At 41.0% G+C, this 24,402-nt stretch overlaps 1 protein-coding gene across 4 annotated transcripts in view; it reads left to right on the plus strand.

Moving 5' to 3' along the window:
- ATP8A2 (ATPase phospholipid transporting 8A2) overlaps positions 1–24,402 on the plus strand; it is a 670,261-nt gene that overhangs the window by 316,768 nt on the left and 329,091 nt on the right. For all 4 annotated transcript variants that reach the window (XM_021677381.2, XM_064373518.1, XM_021677384.2 and 1 more), the window contains exon 25: positions 16,553–16,725. In XM_021677381.2, coding sequence (XP_021533056.1) covers positions 16,553–16,725 — 173 coding nt within the window. The remainder of the gene's footprint in view (positions 1–16,552; positions 16,726–24,402) is intronic.

A 24,402-nucleotide genomic window follows, 5' to 3' on the forward strand; every position in this document is an offset into this window, starting at 1 on the left:
CTCTGATGGTCCAGGTGAGGGAGGCTGACCCTAGCAGTGGCCTGGTGAGATATGGTCAGGGTCTAGATGCATTTCAGAGGCACAGGCGGCCTTATTTGCTGATTGACTGAATATATGGGGTACGACAGAAAGGAAGAAGAATGAGTCTGATATTCTTAGTGTGAGTAGCTGGAAGGATGGAGCTGTCCTGGACTGGAAGAGACAGAAGTGTTCACTGCTATGTTTCTCTGGCTTATAGTTATGTTCCATAACTATTCCATGCAGGGGGGCACGGGCTTCGGAGGGAGGGGACCAGGAACTCAGTTTGGGGCACACTATATTTGGGATGCCTGATTGGACTATTGTTTGGGATGAGTTCTGTCTTGTTACAAATCACAGAGAATAGGGCTCATGAGGAGCGATGCAGCACGGGGGTGGGGCAGGAACATCATGGAGTGCTCCAAGGAGATCCCTGTCTCCAAACCAGAAACTTATAGCCACCTTGGTCATTTGTAGTCCCGCTTTTAATGGCGAAGTGGGTCCAGAGAAAAAAAACAGCACATGCTAAATGACGGTGATGCTCAGTATCCCAGTATCAGGGAGGCAGTAGAGACGGGAGGCACCTGACCAAGAGCATGTATGTTTACTTCTTGGGGGTAACAGGTTCAGTGGGAACATGGGATCGGAACTCCCAGATACTATAATGTTTCAAGAGAAGCTAGATAACAGCATTTTCTTGTGGAATCTCTTGTCTTTTAAGTTTTGGCTTAAAAATTCTTCTTTGTCTTTTCTTTCTTTCTTTTTTTTTTTTTTTGTTTCTCCAAGATGGAGTCTTGCTCTGTCTCCCAGGCTGGAGTGCAATGGTGTGATCTCAGCTCACTGCAACCTCTGCCTCCTGGGTTCAAGTGATTCTTCTTCCTCAGCCTCCAGAGTAGCTGAAATTACAGGTGTGCACCACCATGCCTGGCTAATTTTCTTTTTTTTTTAATTTTTAGTAGAGACTGGGTTTCACCATGTTGGCCAGGCTGGTCTCAGACTCCCGACCTCATGATTCACCTGCCTCAGCCTCCCGAAGTGCCGGGATTACAAATGTGAGCCACTACACCTGGCCTAAAAAGTATTTTTTTAATGGAATGAACAATTAACCTCTTGTCAACCTACTGATTGTATTCCCTGGCCACTCAAATTCACTTTCCAGACCTCTTGTGCACTGAGGTACAAACTGTTCTATTTCCGCCCTCAGGCTGAGTCTCAGTCTTCTTGACTGTGGCCCTGAATGCCCAGGATTCTGATGGGCTCCTGCTTCCTAAACACTTCTCGATTTTCATCCACGACTCTTAACAGCTCATGACACCGCATTCTGTTCTTATTTCTGTAGTTTCTGTTCCCCTCACTAATGTGTAAGCCCATCGAGAGCTGGGCTTTTGGAGTTTTGTGCACAGCTGTGTCCCTATAGTCAATGTTTCATGACTGCTTATTGAATGTATGAATGGCCCACCAAGCTAAAGTCTCATACTCTTCAAAATGTCGTCACAGCTCCAATGCAGAAGGGAGTTGCAGAGCAGAGAAGAGTACATGGCCCGCAGCTGCCGTGAGCCGAGTGCTCTGGCCGGGGTCAGGGGTTCAGGAAGCAGCAGATAGTCCCCAAACAAGAGGTGGCAAGCATTTCTTCAGCAACTGCGGTTTGCTAGGTGATTTGTTTGTTTGCTTTTTTCACCCAGTGGGAATGGTAAGGAAATGACCCATGTGATCTCTTTTTCCATTCTTCAGACAACATTGATTGAAAGGTTATATGATCCACAAAGAGCAAGTGACAGCTGCCGGATGTTCACTTGAAACTAACAGACGTTAACTGGGGCATAGTAGTGGAAGTGACTCTCACCAGGTTGTGTCAGGCACAGCAGTGTCCCTAGAGAGCAGCTCTGGGTGTTCCAGGGCCTAGAGAGGCTTCCTGATCCCCCACCATCCCAGAAGGCCTCCCCTCCGCCGTCACAGGGAGTAGTAGGTGGCCCTTAAACCAAAGACCCAGCTCTCTCTCCATGGCACTGAAATTCAGCCACTTCTGATCTGTGGTCACTTGGTCCCCACCCGTCACCAGTTCCTTGCATGTTGCTTTCTCAGGGATTGGCTCCTTTTTCTGCTGGGTGCATGCCTATTGCTTATCCCCGTTTCTTCCCTGGTCCTCTCACCATTCACCGAGCACTGTTTATTCTTTTTAGTAAACACCCTTCTTGGTTTTGTCTGTTATTGCAGGCAGAGGTTAGGCTCCCAGCATCCTAAGCCCCCTTAACTGGCCTGGGTCCTTGTTCCAATCCATCTTCTATACTGTTGGTGGGTGATCTACAAATGAAAATTCAAGTATGCCATTTCTATCCATACAGACCTTCTCTGGGATGAAGTCCAAGTGCTTCCTCCCAGCTTGCCAGACACCCCACCCCCCAGCACCTTCCTGACTTGAGCCTGTGGCTCACCACACTTTACAGGCCTGGGATACTCACTCTCCCAACGGCCAGACACGCAGTGATCTTTGGCTGGTTTGTGCTGTTGTGTCGCTGTTTCTTTCTGGAACTCTTGAGCCTATAGGATCCTGTGCACATTATAGGTCCTTCTTGGCTAAGAGTTAATTACAGGATATTTTTTCTTGCCCTATTTCAGTGTAAACATCTATCGCCATAACCTTGACTCTTTGCCAGTCTGTGTAGGATAAAGAATGGTGACAAGAGCCCCAGCCTGCCCCCAAGCCCACTCTCTCCCACCCTAGTTGGTTATGGGTTCTGAACAGCTGGAGCTGTATGGCCAGGAGTGTTTCAGGGAGAAGGTGAGACTTCTTCCTCGCTGTATCTTCAGTGCCAGGGCCACCAGTGGAAATGAGATGTTTCCTACATCTTTTGCTTATTATTTTTCATTTACTTATTTTTAAAGTTTAATAGAGTGTGCCACTGCCATTACCAACTGGAGACTCTCATGTAGAAAGTATTTCTAGTTTTATATGTGATAACAGTGTCCCACATAAGCATGAGGTATTTTCCTGACATAGCAGAGGATTTGTAGACAGCTGCTCTCTTCCCTCACATACCTCTCTCTGTACTCCCCAGTGCTTGCTGATTCAGGGAGCACTGAGTCCTGCTGGCAGGGCTTTCCAGAACCATGCCCTGTGGGCTGACCTGCAGCCCGGGAGCCTGTGGGAGCAGGCCATCTTCAGCCCTTTGTCTGGCACCTTTCCTTCAGCAGCTTCCAAATGTGAGCCCATGGTCCTATTTTCGTCCTGGGCTATGATCTTCACTGCCAGTTTGCACAGCCCACAGCTGCCACACATGCATTTAGAATATTTTTAAATGATCTCCCTTCACTATTTCTCTTTCAGAAATTTGTCACTGTTTTCATTTGCTGTTTGCAGAAGGCTAAATACAGCCTGGGTACATTATAATTGTTCTAAGAGTCAAGGAGATTTAGAGATAGTAAGTGCAGTGGCTGTATCTTCAAAATATTAAAGTTTAAATCTCCAAGAGTCAGGAAGTTAAATAATTAAGTTGAGATTACCATGTTCATTTTCTTATACAGCATCTGTGATGTTTGCTTAAAAAGTTTTAGTGTGTCTTTTAAGAAACTCTTTTTATCTTAAAGCAGATAAGTAGTTCAATAATTGTGATGCCTGTACCACTTATGTGCTGCTTATGTTGACGGAATATATATTAACATTTGTCATTGTGAGCCAAATAAAAATCTTAATGAGATTAATTAATGCTGTTCCTTCCTTTGGTAAAATTAACCTGATATACTTAATCACATAGTTCATTAAAAACGCTCTTTGTAAACTTAAGTTGTCTAGAAAATAATTCATCCAGTAGTTTCATTTTTAATTTGTAAATTCCCATTGTGTTCGGTTTGGGTACTTTATAATTTTTCCAATTATCCAGGAGACTTTAGAAATAGTAAGTGAAATGGCTGTATCCTTAATATGTTAAAGTTAAAAATGTTAATCCCTAAAGGTCAGGCAATTAATTAAGCTGAGGTTGTTACATTCATAGTAAACTATTTCTAGTTAGAGTGATGATATTAAATGTGGCAGTGATTCATTGTGTCCCTGACATATACAGTGACTTCCAGAGATCCACTCTGGGCAAATGGCCTGACAAGCAACTGTTCCGTGGGATTATGGAGGTCATTTTATATGTAGCTGAGTGATGGCTTGCAAATGCTGATTTCACATTCTTCTTGTAAGAAGATCACACTTTGAAATAATTTTCTTATAGGAAAAAAACATCTATTTTAAGAAGAATTCCTTGTTTTAAAAAATCACAAGAAGGATCCACAGTCAAGTAGTAAATGCTTCTTAAAACATATAAATTATTTTTGAGAGATTACTATACACAGCAATTCAAGAATGTGTTTGTTTAGTATATAAGAGGATTCCCGGTACTAAACTAAAAATCTAGTGTGGAAGAAGAAAATAAATTAAGCGTATTAGAGTTGCTATTTAACATATTTTGAGAAACGAAAACAGTAAATATTTTCAGGGATTTTTTTTTTTTTTAACCTCAATGATTTGAGCCCTGTCACAACTGTTAGTCAAAATTTCTTTCAGTAAATAGTGGTAATTAATAGTGTTCAAACTTTCTAGGCTCTGGACCCCGAGTGCATCAATAGTCTCTTTCTTATAAATGATACTTGATCATTAACAGCCACTGCCAGTTTTCTCTTAGGCACCTCACTTTTTAACTCTGTCCTCTCACACTGCCTGGGATGCTTTTTCTGGAAAGTGTGGGTTTTTAGTAAATTTGAGATTTTTTAAAAAGGAAGAAACTAAAATTAGAGTATCTCAGCTACCTTGCCAGAGAGCTTCTTAGATAAGGCAAGCCCATGTACACAGTATGTCTGTCCCTGGTGTTCTTGAAGGATCCCACTGTATGTGTCTTGAAATCTCAGCAAATGGAAATTCGGTTCATTCATTAAGCATTAAAAGGTCTTCAACACACCATTGGTTATTTGGGAAATGCAAATTAAAATTACTAAATCTAATATTACAAACCCACTGGAATGGCTAAAATTAAGGGGAGTGAGCATGCAGGTATTGGTGAGCATGAAGAATAGCTGCAAAGCTTACCTGTGAGCTCACCTGGGAACCCACAGTGACTCAGGCACTCTGGAAAACAGTCTAACAGTTTCTAAGAGGTTGAACCTGAAGTTGCTCTCTGTGTGTCTGTATTGTGGTATGACTGGGTGACTCCAATCTTGAGTTTCTACTCAAGAGAAATAAAAACATAAGTCTACACAGAGACTAGTCACACAGATTCATAGAGAATTATTCATAATATCCTCAAAGTGGAAACAATTCAAATATCCAATAATGGATGAACACCTAAACAAATTGTGCTGTGTTCATACATTGAAATACTGCTTGGCAACAGAAAGAGTAAACTACTGACATGTGCATTAATATTGGATGAATCTGAAAGCACTAGGCTGAGTGAATAGGCCACACAGAAAAAACTGCAAACTATGATTCTGTTTATATAACATTCTAGAAGGGGCAAAACTGTAGTGAGAAGAGGTAGGTTAAAGGTCAGCAGGGGCTGGGGATGAGGGAAGGGATTTGTTTGCAGCGTGGCAGGAGGGAACTTTGGGGATGATGAAAGGGTTCTGTATCTTGATTGTGGCTGGAGTTACCTGACTGTGTGTACCTTTGGCAAAACTCATTGAATCATACACTTAAAATGGATCAGCTTTATTGTATGTCAGTTGTATCTTAATAAAGCTGATTAACAAAAGAGTATTTCTGTAGAGGCTTAAATGCCAGTGTGAATTCAATAAATCGGGTTGGTTTATTCTGGTAAGAGTAAGAGTTTTTAAAATTGGAAACAGAAACATTTTGTGGGAGGTAGGGATGGCCAGTGTAGAAAAATGTGTCATGGGTTAAGTGGGAAAAGATAACCCGAGGGTATGAGACTGGCACCTGGATGCTTTCAGGTGAGAGGCCAGACATCTCTTGAAAATGTTTCTGAATGCCTGTGAGATATCGTCTCGTCTTTCTTCAAATTATTAGTGTTATAGATAGTCTTGAAATGTGATACATTTAACAGAAATTTCTCTTATCTATTTACAGACTTTAAATTTAGGGATATTCCTAGATTGGAACAAAGCAATATTCAGAGCAAAAAGGTACCAGCTTTACCTGCCACCAGCAGCTGTCAGTGGAGGCCTCTCGTACTTCCTTCGGCTTCAGCCCCAGCAGCTTTCATTAGCCCAGAGTGGATTTGCTATGAATTTTACCGTTTACACCCATTAAGTTCCGTAAATACAAAAGCATTGAGAGTATTAGTGCTGTCAAGGAAGAGGTGTGATTATGTTGGAAATGAATGTGATAGTTAAAATAATGTGAAAGTGGCAGGAAAATGGTGAATGCAGCTGCACTGGATGTGGGAGGCTGGGCAGGGAATGATCTGAAAAATGAGGGAGGGCGACAGTGAGAAAAATGCAGCTGATGGTTGACAGGGGACAGGAAAAAGAGATTCACGAAGGGGAAGAAAAAGCATTGAATGTGTGGGATAAAGAATGAGCATTATCATTAGATACTCACTAGCCCAATTAATTCAGGAGAAGGGCGTCTGCTCTGGAACTCAAAGGCTAAGCATGGTGTGGTCGAAGTGCTGCTAATGAAATTTGAACCATCTGCTTTGGGCATGGTCAGCTCTGAGCCCACTGGAATTTGCAGGACATCAAAGTGCAGGCTGCAGCAGCTGCTGCTCTGTGGCGCCTAGCAGACCCCTCGTGGCCCTGCCGAGCTGATAAAGAGGGCTCCTGGTTGTGCAGATTTCAGTGATGCTGGAACCATTCAGTTTTGAAGAGGGTCTCCTGCCATCTGCAGATTGGTAGAAATGCATCCAGGTTCTAGAAAGTTTCATCTTTCCTGACTTGTTTATTAAATCCAAAGTGATTAACAGTGGAATCACCTTTTGGATCCTATGTACTCATAGGTTGAGCAGGGCTACTCTTCCACGGTATTTCAGAGTTCACCAGATGAACCTCTGAGGATCCTCTATGAATCAGCAGACGCACAATGTCTCCTGAGATTGTCAGGCGGTGGATCACCTCCCAGCTTCAAGTGATTCTCCTGCCTCAGCCTCCCAGGTGGCTGGGATTACAGGTGCACACCATCACGCCGGCTAATCTGTGGTGATTACATAATTTTAATTTGTAAACTGGAAATGCGAAGGCAGTGCTGATCTTGCTAAGAAATATGAGGTTCACAATAGAACAACACTGGGGAAAAAGGTAGGTTTGGCTAAGGGGACAGTTGTCAGAAGCAGTCACTCACTTTTGACATTAAATGGTGTGTGTTTTTTTGTTTTTGTTTTTGAGATGGAGTCTCGCTCTGTCTCCCAGACTGGAGTACAGTGACATGATCTTAGCTCACTGCAACCTCCGCCTCCCAGGTTCAAGCGATTCTCCTGCCTCAGCCTCCTGAGTAGCTGGGACTACAGGCGCGTGCCACCATGGCCGGCTAACTTTTTGTGTTTTTAGTAGAGATGAGGTTTCACCATCTTAGCTAGGATGTTCTCGATCTCCTGACCTCGTGATCCACCCACCTCAGCCTCCCAAAGTGCTTGGATTATAGGCATGAGCCACCACGCCCAGCCATGTATGTGTTTAATTGTGAAGGAAAATACAACTGTAGAACATGCACCAAGAGCTAGAAATAATACAGTTTAATATTAACACCTAAAAGCAAATTCTAATTAAGGATTTGGGAATATTTTCTATCTTTCTGGGTATGAAATCTCCAGCACCGACTTTTTATTCCCCTTATAACAGCTAAGTCCATTGTAAGTTTCAGTAATTGGCTTTTTATTAAAATAAGAGACTGCAGTATAAATTTTAGCAACTGGGCTAAATAGGCATTAACAGGCCCTGGGATCCAACCATACTTTGTAACATTGTTCCTCTGGGAAAATGGATTCTAAGTGCCCAATAACTACCTTACAAATAGACTCTTGAATCATAGTCCATTTGAGAATAAGGCACTGTTTGTGATAGTAATACCTTCGATTGGCTCGCTTGAGAACTGCACAGAAGGGACCTATATTCCGCCACATGTGTGTGGTGAACCCAGCTCGTCTGCGTTTGATCAAAGATTATTGCCGAGTGGGCATGGAAAGTGCAGGAATTAAACTCAAAGTAGAGGCTGGAGACACGTCAAGGGTGACGTTAGAAGGATGGACCTGGAGAGCTCTTAGTGGTAGGAAATGGATTTCAATCCCAGAGGCAAAGGAGTGTATCTGAGCAGATGAAGGGTTGGAGAAGAGGCTGGAAGAGTAAGCAGGATTGAGAACCAGGCATTTTCAAGCAAAATGTAACTCAAAATGTACCAGGAAGGCTGAATAGCCCACAAAGAGGTCAGAGTAAGAGACATCCCTCAGGGCTTTCTCTCTCATTTTGCTTTGTTTTGTTTTGAGGTGGAGTGTCACTCTGTCACCCAGGTTGGAGTGCAGTGGCAAGATCTTGGCTCACTGCAACCTCCACCTCCCAGGTTCAAGCAATTCTCCCACCTCAGCCTTCGGAGTCACTGGGAATACAAGGTGTGCCACCACACCTTTCTAATTTTGGGGTTTTGTTGTCGTTGTTTTGATACGTAGTCCTGCTCTGTTGCCCAGTTGGAGTGCAGTGGTGCAATCTCAGCTCACTGCAACCTCCACTTCCTGGGTTCGAGTGATTTTCCTGCCTCATCCTCCCAAGTGGCTGGGGTTACAGGCACGCACCACCACACCCACCTAATTTCTTTTTTTCTATTTTTAGTAGACACTGGGTTTTATCACATCGTCTAGGATGGTCTTAAATTTCTGACCTCAAGTGATCTGCCCACCTCAGCCTCTCAAAGTGCTGGGATTACAGGTATGGCCCCGTGCCCAGCCCTAATTTTTGTATTTTTAGTGGATACAGGGTTTTGCCTTGTTGGCTAGGCTGGTCTTAAACTCCTGAGCTCAAGTGATCTGTCACCTTGGCCTCCCAAATTCCTGGGATGACAGGCATGAGCCGCCAGATCTGGCTGCCCCCAGATCTCTTATAGATGACCTCCTATAGCTATTACATGGAAACATTTAGAATAAAAACTTAAGACACATCATTACATTTACTAGTTCATTACATTCTTGAGCACCTGCTGTGGGTTAGCATGATCAGAGCTTGGCAAAGGAAGTTTCTTCCTTCATCAGAGTTACAATTCAGTGTAATTCGAGCCAACCGTAAGAATGCACCAAACAAAGCAGGCTAGGTATCTAGAATCTGCCCATAAGGAGAAAATTTGAGTTTCATTATTTCATCCTTAATTTTGTGTATTTGTCAGCTGATTGTATGGTAAGATTTATGAGGGTAAGTAACATGAAACATATTCTTAGCAATTTTTTAAATCATCTTGGGAGCATAGTAGGTACTCCAATAACTGTAACTTGACTGGTTGATTATAATGGGTTGGAATTGTGTAACCACCTAATTGAACCTGTTTTTGCTTGATGTACTGATATGCTTAGGCTTTTTCCCCACACTCAAATCTCATCTTGAAATGTAATCCCCATAATCCCCATAATTTTCATGTGTCAAGGAGGAGACCAGGAGGAGGTAATTGAATCATGAAGATGGTTCCCCCATGCTGTTCTCATGATAGGGAGTGAGTTTTCACGAGATCTGATGGTTTTATAAGGAGCTCTTCCCTCTTTGCCCGGCACTTCTCCCTCTCACCATGTAAAGAAGGTGCCTTTTTTCCCCTTTGCCTTCCACCATGATTCTAAGTTTCCTGAGGCCTCCCCAGCCGTGCTGAACAGTGAGTCAGTTAAGCCCTTTTCCTTTCTCAATTAGCCAGTCTTGGGCAGTCCTTCAGAGTAGTATGAAAATGAACTGATACAAGTACCTACTAATGTACTGCACTCTTCACCAGTATGTGAGAATATGCCTGGTCAATGGAATAGAAGTGTAAAATTTCTGTTGTTGTTGTAGCGTCACAGTAACTGTTGGTGTATCTACACATTGCAGTTCAACACAGCAGGGGTTTGTCATGCACTCCCATGCAACCCCAGCTCCAAAAGACCAGTCCTGCCCTCCCACAGCCACTGGGCATTAGTAGCCTTCTCTCCCATGTTTGGTACTATGCTGTGCGTATATCTGTCACTACAGCTACCATTTTGTATACAAGGCTTATTCCAGAGGTAAACATGATAGCAGACATTGCTTTCACACTATATGTCCCCTTTCGCCATGGTTCCAAACCACTTCCTTTCCTCTTAAGTATCCATGATGACAAGAATAGTGCAGCCTCACTAGTGGGTTTGAGCAGTTCCCTTCTGTCTTAGTTAGCTTGGGCTGCTGTAACAAAAGCACCATAGACTGACTTTAACAGCAGAAATGCATTCCTCATGGTTCTGAAGGCTGGGAAGTCAAGATCAAGGTGTTGGCACACCCAGCACCTGGTGAGGGCCCTCTTTAACGGATGACTGTCTTGTTGTATCTGCACATAGCAGGGACTGAGGGGGCATGAAACAAGCACTCCTGTGTCTTAGAAGGCACTAATCCTGTCACAAGAGGCCCCTCCATCATGACCTAATCACCTCCCAAAGTCCCCATCTCCAAATACCATCACATTGAAGATTGGGGTTTGAACATAGAAATTTGGAGGAAATTTCATATAACATCTTTAGTAGTTCAACTTGAAAATACTTCAGCTTGGCCAGGCATGGTGGCTGACGCCTGTAATCTGAGCATGCTTTGGGAGACCAAGGTAGGAGGATCTCCTAAGACCAGGAGTTCAAGACCAGCCTGGGTCTCTACCAAAAAAATACAAAAGTTAACTGGGTGTGGTGCCATGTACCTGTAGTCCCAACCACTCAGGAGGCTCAGGTGGGAGAATTTCTTGAGCCTGGGGGGGGCGGTGGTTGCAGTGAGCAGAGATTATGCCACTGCACTACAGCCTGGGAGACAGAGTAAGTCCATGTCTTAAAAAAAAAAAGGAAAGAAAAATAAAAGACTTCAACTTAGTATGACCCAAGGATTCCCAGGTCATGGTGGGTTATGAGATAGTGAGAGGATCTCAGAAAGGGCGGCCACATGTGCTCCCCTGTACCCACATGACCTCCCTCTTTCCAACTGCCATTAAAACTCCAGCTCCCTTTCAGATCCTCCCACTCTGTGCTCTGGGGTCAGTGAGAGAAGTGCGATTCTGCACATTTCAGGAATACAGTTTTCTGTTACCACATTTCTGCCCCTCGTCTCCCAGGATGCAGGCTCATTCTGGTGGGACCCTCCTTGTTGGTGTCCCAGAGCCAACACCATGATGGGTTGGTGGTGGCCAGTGCCTAGCTGCCTCCCGTCTCCTCTTCTTGCCAAGAAAGAAGAACTATGTATTGGCATTCAGTCTATCCTCATGTGTGCTGCAGAAATAACCCTAAGTAGAGAAAGTGCCCTTCCTAAGATGACCATCTGTGTCTCCATTTGTGCTGTGCCCTCTTACAAAAAGCCACAGGCAATGGTCTCCACATTTCAGAGATTTGTATTCCTCACACTTTCTCTCCTTGGATCCAGGCTTGAGTCCGATGGGGAGGCCCATGGGGCTAGAAGACACTGAGCTAGACTGGCCTCTACTATACCACTGCTCTCACTGGGCCAAATCTGTGTACCTTGTCTCATCTCTTTGGTGAAGTGCTTCTCAGGAGGTTTTTCTGTCCTTCATACATTGACCCCCGGCAGGCATACCCTCCAGAATTTCCCACACTTACCTGAATTTCCTGGTGAACACATCCAGGCTGCCAAGCTGGCATTTCTCCAAGTTGGGATAATTTTCTACTATGTGTCCAGATTCTAAAGGGCAGGCTGTTTTTGTCAATAAGGAAGGCACAGATGTTTTCAGGATGCACCTCAGCCTTCTGAGTAGCAGGGACTACAGGCGTGCACCATCATGCCTGGCCAATTTTCTGCCTATATGTCCCTTTTTTTTTAGTGACAGAGTCTCACTCTGTTGCCCAGGCTGGTCTTGAACTCCTGACCTTAAGTGATCCTCCCTCTTTGGCAAAAGTGCTGGGATTACGGGCATGAGCCACCATGCCTGGCTTCTTTGCTTTTAATAAAAGTCCATTTATGCATAGAACATTGTTCTCTTAATGATTTGTCTATTATAGGCATACATCAGAGATATTGCAGATTTGGGCCCAGTCCACAGTAATAAAGCATATACTGCAATAAAGCAAGTCATGCTATCTTTTTTTTTTCCAGTGCATATAAAAATTATGTTTATACTGTATGGTAGTCTATTAAGTGTGCAATAGCATTATGTCCTTAAAAAACCAATGTACATGCTTTAATTTAAAAATACTTTTTTTGCTAAAATATGCTAACAATCACCTAAGCCTTCAGCAAGTCATAATCTTTTCGCTGGTGGAGGGTCTTGCCATGACATTGATGGCTGCTGGCTGATCAGGGTGGTGGTTGCTGAAGGTTGGGGTGGCTTTGGCAATTTCTCAAAATAAGACAACAATGAAATTTGCTGCATCTGTTGACTCTTCCTTTCACAAAAGATTTACCCATAGCATGTGATACTGTTTGATAGCATTTACCCACAGTAGAACTTCCTTCAACATTGGAGTCAATTATCCCAAACACTGCTGCTGTTTTGTCCACTAAGTTTACGTAATATTCTAAATCCTTTGTTGTCATGTCAAGAATGTCCACAGCATCTTCACCGGGAGTAGACTCCACCTCAAGAAACCACTTTCGTTGCTCATCCATAAGAAGCAACTCCTCGTTTATTCAAGTTTTCTCATGAAGTTGCAGCACTTCATCACATCTTCAGGCTCCTCTTCTAATTCTAGTTCTCCTGTTGTTTCTACAATATCTTCAGTGACTTCCTCCACTGAAGTTTCAGACCTTTCAAAGTCATGGATGAGAGTTGGAATCAACTTCTTCCAAACTCCTGTTCATGTTGATATGTTGACCTCCTCCCATGAATCATGGATATTCTTAATGGCATCTAAAATGGGGAATCCTTGCTGAAAGGTTTTCTATTTACTTTCCCCAGACCCATCAAAGGAATTACTATCTATGGTAGCCATAACCTGATGAAATGTATTTCTTAAGTAATAAGACTTAAACTCTAAATGAGTCCTTGATCCATGGGCTGTAGAATAAATGGTAGATAAGCATGCATGAAAATGATATTCATTCATCAATGATGTCTCCATCAGAGTTTTTGGAGGCCCAGTGCATTGTTATGAGCAGTAGTACTTTGAAAGGAGTCTTTTATTCTAAGCAATAGGTCGGGACAGTGGGCTTAATAGTCAGCAAACCATTCTATAAACATGTGCTGTTAGCCATGCTTTGTTTTTCCATTTCTAAGAATTGATTTAGCATAAATTTTCAGAATGGTAAATGAGCGTTGGCTTCAACTTCAAGTCACCAACTTCATTAGCCTCTAACAAGAGTCAGCCTGTCCTTTGACACTTTAAAGCTAAGGATTGACTTCTCCTCTCTAGCTACGAAAATCCTAGATGGCATCTTTTTCCAACAGAAGGCTGTTTCACCTACACTGAATATTTGTTGTTTAGTAAAGCTCCACCTTCATCAATTATTTTAGCTAGACCTTCTGGAGAACTTGCTGCAGCTCTTACTGCCTACCCTGCACTTTTATATTATGGAGGCTCTAGCTCCTTTTTAAACCTTGTAAACCAATTTCTGCTAAGCTTCAGACTTAACGCAGCTTCCTCACCTCCTTTCAGCTTTCATAGAACTGAAAAGAGTTAGGGCCTTGCTCTGGATTAGGCTTTGGCTTAAGGGAATGTTGTGATTCCAGACCACTTTCTCCATACCAGCAATAAGCCTGTTTTGCTTTCTTATCATTTGTGTGTTCACTAGAGTAGCTCTTTAATTTCCTTCAAGAACTTTTCCTATGCATTCACAACTTGGCTAACCGGTACAAGAAGCCTAGCTTTTGGTCTATCCTGACTTTTAACATGGTGCACCAAAACAATTCCAATAGTAACATCAGAGGTCACTGATGGCAGATTACCATAACAGATATAATAATGAGAAAGAAGTTTAAAATATTGCAACAATTAACAAAATCTGACACAGAGACACAAAGTGAGTCTATGCTGCTGGATAAATGGTGCTGATTGACTTGCTTGACTCAGGGTTGCTACAAATCTCCAATTTGTAAGAAATGCAATTGTCTTTGAAGGACAATAAAGCGAACCACAGTATAATGAGGTGTGCCTGTATTACATAAACAAAGAAGGCACTGCCTGAAGTAGAAGAGATGTGTATTTTCCTTGATAGGGGAAATTATTATTATTATTATTATTATTTGAGATGGAGTCTCACTCTGTACCCAAGCTGGAGCGTAGTGGTGTAATCTCAGCTAACTGCAACCTCCGCCTCCCAGGTTCAATCAATTCTCCTGTAATCTCAGCTCACTACAACCATTGCCTCTCAGGTTCAATCGATTCTCCTTAGCTTCGTGAGTAGCTGGGATTACAGGTGCATACCACCCCCCAGCTAATTTTTGTATTTTTAGTATAGATGGGTTTTTGCCATGTTGGCCAGGCTGGTCTTGAATTCCTGACCTCAAGTGATCCACCCACCCTGGCCTCCCAAAGTGCTGGGATTATAGGCATGAGCCACTGTACCTGGCCCAGATAGGGGAAATTATTGATTAATAAATAGTAAGAGGAGGAAGAATGGGTTTTATTGACTGTTTGCTGTGTGCCAAGCCCAGTGGTAAATAATTTACATTGATTAGTTTATTTGTACATAAGAAAAGTCCTATGAAGTGTTTTTAGCTCCCTTTTACACATGAAACAATGGCAATTTAAAGAGGCTAAGTATCTTGTTGAAGGTCACAGAGGTAATAAGTAGTGAGCTTGGACTAGATCCCAGGCCATCTGACCACAGTGCAGGGCTCTAGACCACATCTTTCTTTAATAAATCTTCATGAAATTGTCAAAAGTCACTTGTTGAGAATACTGAACAATAGGACAGTTTTTGGGAACCTGTTTCTCACTTTTTAATAGTAGCTAATCTTCAATTTTAATAGAGGTAGAAGGATTCTTGTTCATTAAACATATTTCTTTAAGACTGTATGTTATATGATAAATTGCATATGAAAATTACTTAATAGGGTCATCTTCCAGACAGAATAATTTCAGCAGAATTCTGTGCTTCCTGATTAACTTAAATCATATATTTTTATGAGCCCCCAAGTTACCTTCTCATATTTGAGCCAGATATCCTATTCATAGTCATAAATTCACTGTGAAAACTGGAGCATCTGTTTTTTTTGTTTTTTTTTAAAGAAACAAGGTCTCACTGTGTTGTCCAGTCTGGAATGGTGTGCTCAGGGTTCACTACAGTCTCAACCTTCCAGGATCAAGCAATTCTCCCACCTCAGCCTCCAGAGTAGCAGGAACTACAAACACGCAGACATGCACCGCCATCCCCAGATAATTTTTTTAATTTTTTGTAGAGATGGGGTTTCTCTGTGTTGCTGAGGCTGGTGTTGAACTCCTCGGCTCAAGCAATCCCAACTGTCTCAGCCTCCCAAAGTGCTGGGATTATAGGCATGAACCACCATACCCAGCCCTATTTTTTTTTTAAATCTAAAAAATGTCTCTGTGCTTTAATTCCATGTGATAATGGACATTACACAGGTATTTTTAAGGCTGGTAGTAATGTTTTGGTAGGTGTTGGAAGTTTAGCTTCATTAAATATTTTCTATAACATGGGAAAATGATCGGCTTGTTTCTTATCCTAGTGATGAGTGGAGAGAATGGTTTAATCTGGAGATCTCAGCAGGATTCAAAATTAATCTTTTGTCTTTTTTTTATATCCCTTGATATCTTTTGGATGCTTTAAAGATTATCTGGTGCAAACTAAGAAATGTTAGTATCTTCCATTCAAGTTCCAATAATGCTATCTTTTCCAGATAGCGCATTTGTTTATATGGAGTTTTCTATTTTAGGGGCACCAAGAATAATGTGTATGTAGTGTAAAGAAGTAGATTATGGCAAGGCTGGGCTACGTGGCTCATGCCTGTAATCCCAGCATTTTGGGAGGTTGAGGCGGGTGGATCACCTGAGATCGGGAGTTCAAGACCAGCCTGACCAACATGTAGAAAACCAGTCTCTACCAAAAATAAAAAAATTAGCCGGGAATGGTGGCACATGCCTGTAATCCCAGCTACTTGGGAGGCTGAGGCAGGAGAATCGCTTGAACCTGGGAGGCAGAGGTTGCGGTGAGCTGAGATCATGCCATTGCTCTTCAGCCTGGGCAGCAACAGTGAAACTCCATCTCAAAAAAAAAAAAAAAGTGGATTGTCATAAATATCAAACGGATCTCACTATGAGGATGTTTTCACCCGTAAAACAGACCCAGAGGGCATTCTAATGAAATTTTAATATATGAATGTACAAAGCTGAACTGTTCATATATTTATATTAGAATATGTGTGTTCTCATTTCAAGAAACTTAATTTTGAATTCTATTTTATTTTTGATGTTAAACACACACAAAATGTGATTTTTCCCCCCTACTCTTGTTTCAGGCCACAAGGGCAGCCATTACTCAGCACTGCACTGATCTTGGGAATTTGCTGGGCAAGGAAAATGATGTGGCTCTCATCATCGACGGCCACACCCTGAAGTACGCGCTCTCCTTCGAAGTCCGGAGGAGCTTCCTGGATTTGGCACTCTCGTGCAAAGCGGTCATATGCTGCAGGTAGGAGCATGCAGGCTGTACACAGTTCATGCTCTGCTGTGTCTGTATCCCGTGTTTATATAAAAGAAAGGGATGCATGGGAATTCTAGGTTTAAAGTTTCGTATCAAAAAAAAGGCAAAACAAAAATACAAATTTATTTTTAATTGTTGGTTCACAGGTTTTGCAGAGGCAGTTAGTGGTTTTTACATTTTTGTTTTGTTTATTGTCTTCTAAGAAGATAAAAAGAGTAAGACTGAGGGCTTCCAGTCACGTTAACCATAGGGGATTAAATTGGAAAAACACTGCCTTGAGCTGCTTTGGGAAATTACTGGGGTCTAACCTACTCTGCATGTCTGAGCTCAACTTCCAAGACTTGTGGGGCTTTGATGCTTCTTTTCTGACGTTGTTGGGGTATTTCTTTTCAGTTAAGGAGAAGCTTTGGTTGGGTTCATGTGACAGCAATTTTTGTGGTAAGATCTAACTAGAAATCTTTGTAGGTTCTTCATGGAGTCTGGGAAGGGTTTTTTTTTTTTTTTTTTTTTTTTTTTAACTGGCAGTGGTTGGAGTGGGATTGTTACATTCCTTTGACTAATGGCTACATGGAGGTCTAGTTCCGATAGAAATTTGAAAGTCAGACAGAATTATAAAGACAGTAAACTACTAGAAAGATGAGTGGTCACCAAAGGTCACAGAGAGCTGGAGGGGCAGGCTAGTGGATCATCAATAGTGGAAAGCCATGTCAGCTTTATGCCTGTGGTCACAGGATACTCAGGCACCATGGGGATGAGGACAAATTCAAATGTGTTTGAAACAATGAATGACAGGTCTGTTGTACCTCTAAGTCAGGAAGCCTGGTGCAGCTGTGACAGACCTGGTGTAGGGAGCAATGGCCAGAGCACCTGAAAGTGAGATACACTGTTTCTGGGTTTTATGATGACCTCCTTCTCTTTTCCTCAAGTAGCTTGATTGTGATACAATTCACATACCATACAGTTCACCTATTGAAAGCAATTCATTGGCTTTGAGTATATTTACAGAGTGATATAACCATCATCACCAACAATTTTAGAATATTTTCATCACCCCACAAAGACCCTTCTGTATCCATTATCAGTTAACCCTGTCTTCCTCCATCCCCTCACACCCCAAACAACCAATCATCTACTTACTTGTCTCTATAGATTAGCCTGTTTGGGACATTTCACATGAATGGAGCCATATAAGAGATGTTCTTTTTCTGATTTCTCTTTATCCCTGTTGTTGCATGTGTCAGTACTTCATTCTTTTTATGGCTGAATAATATTCCATTATTTAGATGTGCCACATGTTCATCCATTTCTCAGTGTATGAGAATTTACGTTTTTTACACTTTTTGACTGTTATGTGTAATGCTGCTTTGAAGATTGATGTACAAGCTTCTGTTTGGACATAGGTTTTCGATTCCCCTGGGTATTTACCTAGGAGTGGAGTTGCTGGGTCATGTGGTAACTCCACGTTTAACCTTTTCAGGAACTGTCAGATGGTTTTCCAAAATAGCTGCACTTTCTCTGTTCTCGTGATCATTTCCATTCCTCCATATCCATGCTAACACTTGTCTCTAGCTATCTTTTTGATTATTTAGCCTAGTGGATGTGAGGTGGTATCTCATTATAGTTTGGATTTGAATTTTTCTGCTGATTAATGATGTTGATCATTTTTTCATGTTTTTATTGGCCATTTGTGTATCTTCTTTGGAGAAATGTCTATTCAAATCCTGTGTCCATTTTTAAGTTGATTATGTTTTTATTATTGAGGTACGAGGGTTCTTTAGCTACTCTGGATACAAGTATCTCATCAGGTGGATGGTTTGCAGTCCCCCCTCCCCCCAATTAGCTTACCTTTTCACTTTCTTGATGGTATTGCTTGCAGCAAAATTATTTTGACAAAGTCCAATTTATCTTTTTCCTTTGTGCTTTTGGTGTTATAGCTAATGAGCTCTCTTTTTAAAGCAGCTGATTCTGTGCTTTCTTTCCTGGGTTCTATGCGAGCGGTGTAGATTAGGGACATGCAAATGGAAAGAAGGATGGAAAGAATTGTGGGGAAATACTTTTATTTATAAATTTCCCTTTGTTTCTACATTGTAAAGCTGCTAAGTACGTGGGTAACTGATTTTATGAATTCCTCCACACTGGAGGTTAGTGCTCTACCCCAGAGCTATGAGTCATTGTGAGTCGGCCACTTCTGCCTGCCACTGCCCTGTTGGTCAAGGGACCATCCCCCTCACTCACTGGCAGACAGAAACAAGAAACAATGTGGAAAAGTCTGGTAAACTGTAACTCAGCGCAAACATGCTAAAACCTTGTAAGTTTTTAAGAGGGAACTCAAAATGAGTCCGTTGGATTCTCAGGAGAGAGCCAGGAATGCCTGTAAGGGTTTACAGGAACATGCTCTTTTCTTGCCAGGTGCTTGATACTAAAATACACACACACACACACACACACACACACACACACACACACACACACCTTTTTCCTCCTTCTTGCTGTGACTGCTTCACAGTGCTTTGTGGGTCTCATAAACTATATGCTTAAAGACTTCTCAGGGGAGTCCAAACTGGAATTGGCACAGAAAGAGGAAATTCCTAATTAAATACTGTTACAGTCTACAAAATGGAAGCATTAATTGAAAAAAGGAATTTAGGACAGTACACTATTTTCCTGCTTTAGGAGACATTTCTTGGCTGATCTCATACTTAAGATTTTTAAAAAGTCAACACGTACTTAAGAAAAAAAGAAAAAAACACCTGTACACTTCATATGTACTTTCTATTCATTGAAAATGTAAACTTAAGCTAAATTTAGTATGTGGCTTCAAACATAAAGTTGACCTTAATTTTCACTTTTCATCTTCACAGTATAAAAGTTGTGAGAGTTACCTATTTCTCTAATAATGAAATAAAGTAATTTTTTTCAGGAAATAACTGGGCTGTGAAATCATTAAGCATGTTCTTATCAATATTGATTTAGAGATTGCTGAATGTTGTATAAAAATACATAACTTTAAACTGAAACAATACTTTAGGCAGCAAAAAGAGGGGAATGCAAGAATTTATTAAATATTTTGCTGAAATTAGAGTCAAACAATTTGCTAATTATGCATTTCTGTACCCAGATATTTTCCATATGGTTAAAATCCTAGAGAGGTCATATATAGTCAGTACTCCAGTGTAATTTACTTTGTATCTGGCAGGGATGTTGCCATGTAATTTCTTGAAGTATCAACTGGTCAGTTCAGGGCTTTTATTGTGGGCTCGAAAGTATTGTGACATTTACATTGCAAATTCCTGGGTATCATGGATGAATAAAGAGAGGAGACATGGTCTTTGCCGTGTAAGTGCAAATAGTGAATAAGAGAATATGTTATTGTATTTGCCTCTATTTCTTTGCATCTCACATACACCCCAATTCCTTGAAACCCAGCCTTTGGTGAAGTGAGCATACCCAGCATTCCATCTGGCCACATGCCTCAGACTCCCTTGTGTTCTTAATTTTCAGATCCTTTCAGCATCTGGTGTTTCGGGGTCATCCCTTGAGGGGTTCTCTTTTTCTTCTGTGACACCTCTCCCTTCTCCTAGGATCTGTCTCCTTTATGGGCTTTCCGGCCACCTGTGAAATGTTGTTTTCCCAAGGTTTTACCTCTGGCCCTATCGTGCTCCCACTCCACATCTCCCCATGTGCCTTCCATCTAATGTATAGGATGGCCTCATTCATCTTATACATTAGTGACTTCCCATACCAGCTTCACATGGAATCATCTGGAGAACTTTTTAAAAACATATTTTCCTCGAAAGGCTAAACCTGGAAAGTACCATATGACCCAGAAATTCCACTCTTAGGTAGATATGTATACACCCAAAAGAATTAAAAACAGGTACTCAAACAGATACTTGTATGTACATGTTCATAATGTTCATAGCAGCACTGCTCACAGTAGCCCCAAGTTGGAAACAAACCACATGTGAATCCATACAGTGGAATATTATTTAGCCATAAAAAGAAATGAAGTAGTGACGTGCTACAGTGTGAATGCATCTCAAAAACAGGCTGAGTCAAAGAAGCCAGTCACAAAAGACCACATATTATGTGATTTCATTCCTATGAAATACTCAGAATAGGCAAATCCACAGAGCCAGAAAGCAGGCTAATGGTTGCCAGGGGTTGGGAGAAGAGAATGGCGAGTGACTGCCCAGTGGGTATGGGATTTCCTTTTGAGGACAATGAAGTGTTTTGGAACAGGCTACAGGGATAACCGAACAACATTGTGACCATACTAAATCCCACTGAATTTCTGTACTTGAAAATGGTCAATTTTATGTTATGTGATTTTTACCTCAGTAAAACTATAAATAAATGAATGAAAGAATTCATCCATTTAAATGAAATGTTCGTTGAATTAAAAAATGAATGAAAATTCATTCATTTGAATGAAAGGTTTGTTGATTTAAAAAAATGAAACCTTTGAGCAGAAGTTTTGTTCATTTAAATGAAATGTTTGTGGAAAGAAAAAGAGTCTGACTCCCAGGCTCCTCCCCAGAGCAATAAAATCAGAACTCTGGAAATTCTCCAAACTTCCCTAGCACCTCTCTTCTTCTTAGTTATCTACTGATTCTAATGAGCAGTCAGGGTTGAGAGAGCAACTTCTGCCGTCTGCTTCTCCCGTGTGGCCCTTCACTTCAGCTCCAGGTCCATACATCTGACCGAATCTAGGGTTTTTTTTTTTTCTTTTTAGACAGTCTTGCTCTGTCACCCAGTCTGGAGTGCAGTGCTGTGAACACACACTCAACTCACTGCAGCCTTGACCTCCTGGATTCAAGTGATCCTCCTGTATCAGCCTCCCAAATAGCTGGAACTACAGGTGCATGGCACTATGCCTGGCTAATTAAAAATTTTTTTTGTAGAGATGTGGGCTCTCTATGTTGCACAGGCTGCTCTCAAACTCCTGGGCTCAAAGTGATTCTCCTGCATCTTCTTCCCAAAGTGCTAAGATTACAGGCATGAGCCAGAGATTTTTGATAGCATTAGCAAGCATGGTTTTATATGTAGGGGGCATTTAGAGAGATTAAACCATATAAGCACATTATTAAATTGAGGTCAGAAATTAAAATCTCTTAATTTGATTATCCTCATCAGTATTGTATTTATTTTTATAAATAAGGAAATAAAGGCCTCAGAAAATTATATTGTCTGTGGTCTCTGGTAGAAATAGAAGAGTTAGCATTTTATCTTCTATCTGAATAATATCGGGACCTATGCTCTTAAGTCACACAGTTGGCTGTGTCAGCTAATTCATTGTCACACATGTTTATTACTGATAATACAATTTTATACAAAGATTTGGCTTTTAACATATTTTTCAACTGTAGTATATGTTTAGACTTGTTCAACAATTCAACATGAAGGCTGTAGGATTTGTCATTCTCCAAAGGGGTAAAAGTTATGTGGAAAATGTGTAAACCATTTTCAACATGCTCAAGAAAGAGTTCTCTGTTCCTTCTTCCCCCTTTCTCATTTTTCCTTTTTCTTTGAAGGTCTTCGTTTTTGTCCAAATGGAGATCAATTCTGTAGCACAGACTATCAGGGAATAGGACTTTGACCTCTTTTAGAACACTCAGAAATCTTAAAAGTGACTGTCTTGTCAGGAAAAGAGTCATGAAAGAATCATCAGTGTTCCCCCTTGAGGATGTTAGTGATGGCCCTATCAGAGTCCCCAGCAAATACAGGTGATGTGGGGGCCTCTGAGCACCACCTCATTAGCAGATGTGATTTATAGCTTCACGTCTCTGGGCAGGAGATGGAGTGGAAGGAAAACACCGCAGCAGGGATTTCCATGGGATGTGCAAATTAAGGGTTTCCAAAGGCATCATTTATTTTCTCTGATATGTTTAGACTTCTGTCTTTCAGGATAGATTCAAATATAAACATGTATAAACCTTCTGTGATATCATAGATATAAAAACAGGAGAGAGAAAAAGGCAAGAGTGGACACACTGAATGTTTTAAAAGACTTTTTGGGTTTATTTTTCTAACTGTTAGAGTGATTTACATTTCTTATAAAAAAAATTAGGAAATACAGATTAACTAGAAGAAGAAAATGGCATTCACAATTCCCCCAACTAGAGATTAGCACTGTTGATAATTGGTTCTGAAGTCTTGATCTCTTTCTGTGAAAATACTTTTCGTTGGATGAAGGGTTATACCTTTTGCTATATGCAAAATGAAAGGTTATACACAGTTTCTATGTCAAATTTTAACATAAAATTTGTTTTTAAAAGCATAAGGGTGTTCTGTTATATGAAAATGCAACAATTAGTTTATTCCTAGTTGATAGATATTCAGGTTAACATTTTTTTTTACTGTGAATAGTATTAAGATTTTTATAGCCAAGTCTTTGCAAAGACACTTGATGATTTACATAAAATAATAATGGACTCAAAGATAAGCAACATAGAAATTTGCAAAACGGCTTATAGTCTTAAACTCAGAAAGTAAAATGATTTGGCTTAGAATCGGAGAGAGATGACCAGTAGCTTAGTCCCTGCTGGGACAAACATGTTTTCCTCTGTTTAGTAAGCATAGTATGGATTCCAAGCCCCAGTTTGGGGTTTGTTAGCCTCACTAAGAAAGGGAGCAGTTTAGAGGTTATTTTGTGAAAGTATATACATACACGTGTGTGTGTGTGTGTGTGTGTGTGTGTGTGTGTGTGTGTGTGTGTGTATTAACAAGACTTCTCCCCCTACCGCTAAACCAAAAAAGAAAAAAAAAAAAATCAGACTGGCCCGCTGAACAATGCTGTCCAGTATTTTAACACACTAGCATTGTATCATTCCCAATGCCAGGTCATCCTAAGCTTATTTATCACTCATTTAGCCTGCATTAAAAAACCTGAATATCTGTCTTAACTTTAGACTCCTTAGTGTAGAAAAGAACTGGCTCTTCTGATTTGGTTTCTTCCCTAGCTTTGCTTTTTTACCTTAATGAGGCATGATAGATAATAGGAAATCAGAACGTTATGCATTTTGTGTGTGGTATCTTTCAGCCTGTGAACCACCCACAGAATTATGTCAAAACAGAGTTCAGATGCAGTAATTGGAATTGTACCACAAACTGTGTTTTAGTTGGCCTCCATATTGGTAGGCATCCAATTATACACTTGCACAAATAAAACTTTTCTTTAGTTTCATTCATAATGTGATTTCTCAGCATCATGAACATTTAGTTATAAGCCAGCTTCCTACTTTGACATCTTATTCCAGAGAGCATTATTAACTTGCTGAGGCTGTAAACCTATCCTTGGGTTGTTTGCATCCTCGCTTAGCATATATTTGCCCATTCGTTGATTACATGCAATTAAGGTAGAATCCACTTTTAGATAGGTTTTTTTTAAATTTAGCTATAAAATGAACGGTATTACTTGAATGATTACAGCAATTTTATCTGGTTCTAAATGGCTTCATTATTATTTTGTTAAGGATGAGTGTGCTCAGATGTAATAGTTCTTCAGCACCATCTTAAAAAAAAATCAATTTCTCAAAGCCCAATGCTTAAACACTGTTTTTCCACCCACAGATCTTACCATAATTTCTCTAAAATAAAACTAGATTGATGTAGATTTTGTAGTATATTACAAATAGCTCACTGGAACCATTGTAGAGACCAGAA

This window comes from Aotus nancymaae, unplaced genomic scaffold, assembly GCF_030222135.1.
Source record: "Aotus nancymaae isolate 86718 unplaced genomic scaffold, 86718_ANA_hifiasm-v0.15.2.pri h1tg000009l, whole genome shotgun sequence".
Lineage (NCBI taxonomy): Eukaryota > Metazoa > Chordata > Mammalia > Primates > Aotidae > Aotus > Aotus nancymaae.